Source organism: Acinonyx jubatus, chromosome E4 (assembly GCF_027475565.1).
Source record: "Acinonyx jubatus isolate Ajub_Pintada_27869175 chromosome E4, VMU_Ajub_asm_v1.0, whole genome shotgun sequence".
Taxonomy (NCBI): Eukaryota; Metazoa; Chordata; class Mammalia; order Carnivora; family Felidae; genus Acinonyx; species Acinonyx jubatus.
In genome coordinates, this window is record NC_069395.1 from 33,482,716 (window position 1) to 33,488,715 (window position 6,000).

Here is a 6,000-nt window from a genome sequence, read left to right on the forward strand (position 1 = left end):
AAATTTTTTTTTAATTTAGACAAAAGCTACAAGAGTGAGAAAGCTGACGTTTCTAATTTAAAAATTTGAAAATATTCAATTTGGTAACTTCACATATACTCAATATACAAGGTCTTTCCTAATTCTTGTATTTTTATTATTCTTACCATAACAATGTGGTATTTTAATGTAATGAATTTTTTCATCATGCCCTAAATAGGGGCTCCCAGATACCTTCAGTTTATCATAGGATGACTAATGTTTTCTATTCATGCCCGGATATTAAGACAGTTGAAAGTACTGGGAGAGAAATCAAGACCACAGGAACATGCTAGTTAATAAACATAGAATTAGCTGGTTTTATTTTTGAGTAAAGCAAATATAATACAGGTAGGAACACATGCAGGTAGCCAACAGATGCCCACAGAGCTGCAGAGGACTTTCGACTCCATTTTACACAAAATTAAAACTACTGTGGCTATACCGTCCTAGTTGTAGCAAACAGCCCGCAGGGATTTATTTTGTGTCACTGGTTACATGGCACGTATTCGGACACTCCAGTCTTTCCTAATTCTTTATCAGGCTTGCTCTGATGTTCTGATCTTCATACTTGATCAAAGTCTCCTACTTTTGCCCCTAAAGGTAGAACTCGTTCGTCGGTTTCGTCATATGCTTCAACATTCTTTAGTGAGGTCAGATGAAGCCCAGTTTCCTCGCCGAGGCACTATCCGAGGCAGCTGTTCTGAGCCCGGCAGCGCAGGAGAATAGCAGGACAGGGTCAACTCTGACTTGGAGGAACATACGTCTCTAGAGAGCGCTATTATTTCCACCCACGGTTTAGAGATTGCTGGGCGCACATCTGCTGTATAATCTGCTGTGTAACTTGGATGAGGTGCCAACACCTGCCTGTTTCAGTTTTTAAGTTGTTTGGAAGGTAGAATGCCTATGGGAGCCTAATAGGACTGATGCAGTGCGGGGAAGGGGGGGTGTTGTAGCCTCAGCTGTGCACAGAGGCAGCATAAAGACATGGAGCCATTTTTTCCTGCAGAAAACTAGAAAGATTCCCACACTGGAGCTGGCAAGCACGGAGATAGGGACTGGGAAATGGAGCCCAAATGAGGCTGACCCATGAAAGGAGCCTCTATGGATCATGATGCTGGTGATACCCCTTCTCTACCCCACCAAGTTTCAGGGCCATGGGCAGATGCAGCATTTGCCTTCCTATAAACAGGGCTGCACCGAGGGTGGGCAGGACCCCAAGCAATTTTTTTTTTTTTTGAGAATCCCCTGTCTATAACAACAATCTGGCTTAAAACTGCATTACAAAATCCATGGTCCCCGTGTAAGGTAAAGTCATTTATTGATGGAAATCTAGACTACTAGGTAGAGGAAAAGTATGTATTTATGTGTTTGTTGTCTAATCAATGCACATGGAAGTTATTTATAGTGTCTAGGTACCATATCTATTGGTTTGGGTCTTAGATCTCCCACATTTTTTTTGTATTGCTAAATGTGCCCAGTGTGCTATTTCTGGGTAATTTTATATCTCCTAGTGGTGGGAAAACGATGGCACCATTGTTACTATTCACAATGCCCAGTTCTTTAGAACCCATTTATATGGATATTGGTCATCTGATTCCTGTGGTTCCCTAATACTATTTCCTCATTTTTAATCATATCGTTATTTGTTACGTTGATCATGCATCGGGCTACCCGTGAACACTGGCTTCCAAGGAGATGTTCAACGGTTGTTCCTGTGCTTCATGGATGATAACCACAAATGCAAGAATTACCCATTTTCCAGGCAGTGAAAATGCAAACAAGACTTCATTTTCCAGTTGTCCTGCATTTACTTTTTGGAGTTGATGGTGTGTGGTATGTCTTAGCCTATGGTGCAACTCATAATCACTGCATTTGTGGAATGGGGTCTCTTTCAACGTGGGCTGCATCTCTGCCTTCCAGACCTTGCCACCTGTGGGGAGGACCAACAAGACGCCTGTGGATGGAGTGAAAAAGCAGCCCACTAATGCAAAGTTCTCCCATCTCTGCCCAGCATGCCCTGACACTGGCCAAAGACAGCATGGCATCTCCACATGAGTTGAAGGTAAGAGAGGACATTGAAAGAAAGGGTCGTTGATCTTGTGGAGCAACAGTCTGGAAAATTCTGAGGGGGAGACAGAAGTGGTCATCCCTGGAGATCTGCCTTCACACGGGCCAACAGAAGGTGTGGGTGATGGTCCTGGGTGCCACAGACAGTGGCACGGAAGATAGAGGTCATCTACTACCACTCTGACCATCCTCAGGTGCCATATTCCAAAGGTGCCAGAGGTGGCCCACAGTTGAAACAAAGGGGTGAGAGCTGTCCAGGGGCCCACAAGCATATTCGCCAGCCCCAGGGCTGGTGACGGTTGGTAGTCCAGAGCCCTAAACTAGAAGGATGTAAATAATCTCTGGTAGATCTAATCCAAAAATTATACAAGCCCAATTTCTTCAATGCAGTATTATAAAAAGAAATACATGAGCTGTATAGTTACATACAAACTTTACCCACAATAATCGGGCCTTTACTGATTCAGGAGGAGCTACAGAACCCGGTAGAGGCCCAGTGGTCACTCACTATGGGAGTGTCAAATTACCGCTTGCAAAATAGCTGCTATGGACTGGATTGCGTCCCCTCCAAATGTCATATGCTCAATCCCCAACTCTCCAGTGTGGTGGTGTTTGGAGATTGGGCCTTTGGGAGGTAATTAGGGTTAAAGATGTCACAGGAGAGGGCCCTCATGATGGGACTGATGGCCCTTATAAGGAGAGACAGCAGAACGCAAGCGCTCTCTCGCTCTGTCTCCCTCACTGACCGCCACCAAATGAAGACACAGTGAGAGTGGCCAACTGCAAGCCAGGAAGAGAGCCCAACCATGCTAGCGCTTTGATTTTAGGCTTCCAGCTTCCAGAACAGTGAGAAAATTAATTTCTGCTGTGTGAGTCTACGGCATCTTGTTATGGTAGCTCCAGCTACTAGAATAGCTAAATATCGCTCTCTATTTTGTGTTTGTTTCTACAACACTAGATAAATTTACTTTAGTTGTATTTTAAAAGGGACATTTTATATATGAATTATTTTTAATTTTTTAATGTTTATTTCTTTTTGAGAGAGAGGCAGAAGGAGAGCGGGGGAGGGGCAGGGAGAGAGGGAGACACTGGATCCTAAGCAGGCTCCAGGCTCTGAGCCGTCAGCACAGAGCCCGACGCGGGGCTCGAACTCATGGACAGCGAGATCATGAACTGAGCCGAAGTCAGACACCCAACCAACGGAGCCACCCAGGTGCCCCTATATTAATTTTTAAACTGAAAAAGTATATTGAGATCTTCATCAGTGTGATTCTGTGCAAGTTTTTTTTTAACCTTCCTGTTTCCTCATCTATAAGTCTTATAGTGGAACCTTATAGGGTATTTATAACGATGAAATCCGTCAATATTTGTAGGGTGCTTAGAGTACTGCCTGCCCGGCACAATATGCTATGTGTTTATTAAATTAAATATAAGTAAAAATAAAGTGCATTCTTAGCATTATTTATATGTATGTTATATTTTTAAATGTTGTCTTTTTACTATAAAAGCCAATTTAGGCCTAATGCCTTCCATGTTTGTTTTTCTCTTTCATGACTATTAATTATTAGAGTATTGCTGATTAATATATTATTTTCAGTAGAAACACCAAAGCCTTTAAACCATAGATTTTCCTTTTCCTCACTCAAAACTCCTAAAATATAGCAAGTATTTATAGCAGGACAGAAAAACATTTTAATTTTTTAAAAATATAATTTATTGTCAAATTGGCTAACATACAGTGTGTGAAGTGTGCTCTTGGTTTTTGGGGTAGATTCCGTGGTTCATCGCTTACATACAACACCCAGTGCTCATCCCAACAAGTGCCCTCCTCAGTGCCCATCACCCATTTTCCCCTCTCCCCCACCCCCCATCGATCCTCAGCTGGTTCTCTGTATTTAAGAGTCTCTTATGGTTTTTAATTTAGATTTTTCTGGGAACGCAAGCTGGTGCAGCCACTCTGGAAAACAGTATGGAGGTTCTTCAAAAAACTAAAAATAGAACTACCCTACGACCCAACAATTGCACTACTAGGCATTTATCCAAGGGATATAGGAGTGCTGTTTCAAAGGGACTCATGCACCCCCGTGTTTATAGCAGCACTATCAACAATAGCCAAAGTATGGAAAGTGCCCAAATATCCATCAATGGATGAATGGATAGAGAAGAGGTGGTATATATATACAATGGAGTATTACTCGGCAATCAAAAAAAAATGAAATCTTGCCATTTGCAACTACGTGGATGGAACTGGAGGGTATTGTGCTAAGTGAAATTAGTCAGAGAAAGACAAAAGTCATATGACTTCACTCATATGAGGACTTTAAGAGACAAAACAGATGAACATAAGGGAAGGGAAACAAAAATAATATAAAAACAGGGAAGGGGATAAAACAGAAGAGACTCATAAATATGGAGAACAAACTGAGGGTTACTGGAGGGATTGTGGGAAGGGAGATGGGCTAAATGGGTAAGGGGCACTAAGGAATCTCCTGAAATCACTGTTGCACTATATGCTAACTAATTTGGATGTAAATTTTTTAAAAAATTAAAAATAAAATTTAAAAAAAAAGAACATAGCACTCAATAAATAGTAGCTATTTAAAAAAAGAAATAACAACTAAAAAAACAAATACAAACATGGATAATATTTTGAACAGGTCTTTCAAAAAGAGAATACTCAAATGGCTAATAAACATTTTTTCATTAAAAAAAACAAAAACCAAAAAAACCAAAACAAAAAAAAATTTAGATTTTTCTACACAGCTAATGTTTATTTTATTTCTCCTCTCATCAAAGCATACTATTATCATTAGCCACTGATGTTAGAACATTTGAACAAGTCAATATTTTTATTTGGAAGGCAACATTTTCAAATAGAAAAAACATTGTAAGGTGTCATCCCCTGAATAATGATTTCTTTATCATATATAAATAATTATTGTCTTTGCACACAGTGACTAGAAGGCAGTTACCTCCATTTTCTTCAAACTAGACAGGTTTGTGCTTGTTTTATTATTTTTGCTTTTCTTTCAGAAATAGCACATCTAAAACATTAGGAATATTATCTTGATTTCTTATGTTTTTTGGATCCTTAGAGACTCTACTCCCATTTATATATCATTTAGTGTTCTTTTTGTACTAACATACCATTGCATTTGAAAAACATTACTGTCTTTCTATTAAAGAATTAGGTACATAAACTTTTCTCGATCAACGTTCCCTCCATGGGACCTGGGTTATATTCAGAATATATCAGGGTTGTCTTCAACATGTCCATTTCACTTCTCAAGAAATATGTGGATTCTGAAAGCAAAGTGCTTCTAGAAGGCTGGAGATCCTGTTTAGGATTTATGAATTTCACCCGGATTTCCCATTCCCTGTCTTTTAATTCATGGGCTTTCATTCAGGGAAGAAACAATGGATCATCTTCAGTAGCAGAATTTCATCAAATGCTTGGGCAAAATGGAGGTTTTGGTCATCCTTTTTGTCCAGAAAAGAAAAGAAAAAGAAAAAGATAAAGAAAAAGAAAAGGAAAAGAAAAGAAAATAGCGAACTATGAACCAGGGCAGGGAGAGCCTCTGTTCAACCCAGAGGTGCCTGTCACTGCCCTGAATGAGCTTCAGGGAACAAGACCATCAACAAGACCATGCTTACCTCTGTTAGCATGCACTCCGCCTTAGCTGAATCATTCAATCCCCAAACAGTTATTCATTCAAAAGAGACAAGGATTCTTAACTCTCTGTTTGAATAAAGAATCCAGCAAGACTGTGGATTTTACTTTATCTTTTGAATAATGGGGAAAAAGAAAATTTCAAAGCTCTTCCATAAAAATAAGGCTCACAAGTATTTATATCTTTGGCAAAGCAGATATATGAATTTAAGCATTACAGCCAGGGCTAATATTATTAAAAC

General features: G+C 39.8%; 1 protein-coding gene across 2 annotated transcripts in view; it reads left to right on the forward strand.

Moving 5' to 3' along the window:
• The window catches only part of CD55 (CD55 molecule (Cromer blood group)), a 46,640-nt gene extending 44,546 nt beyond the window's left edge, over positions 1-2,094 (forward strand). For both annotated transcript variants that reach the window (XM_053208866.1, XM_053208871.1), the window contains one exon: positions 1,942-2,094. In XM_053208866.1, the coding sequence (XP_053064841.1) occupies positions 1,942-2,006 (65 nt within the window). In that variant the 3' untranslated portion in view covers positions 2,007-2,094. The remainder of the gene's footprint in view (positions 1-1,941) is intronic.
• Positions 2,095-6,000: the final 3,906 nt, after the last annotated feature.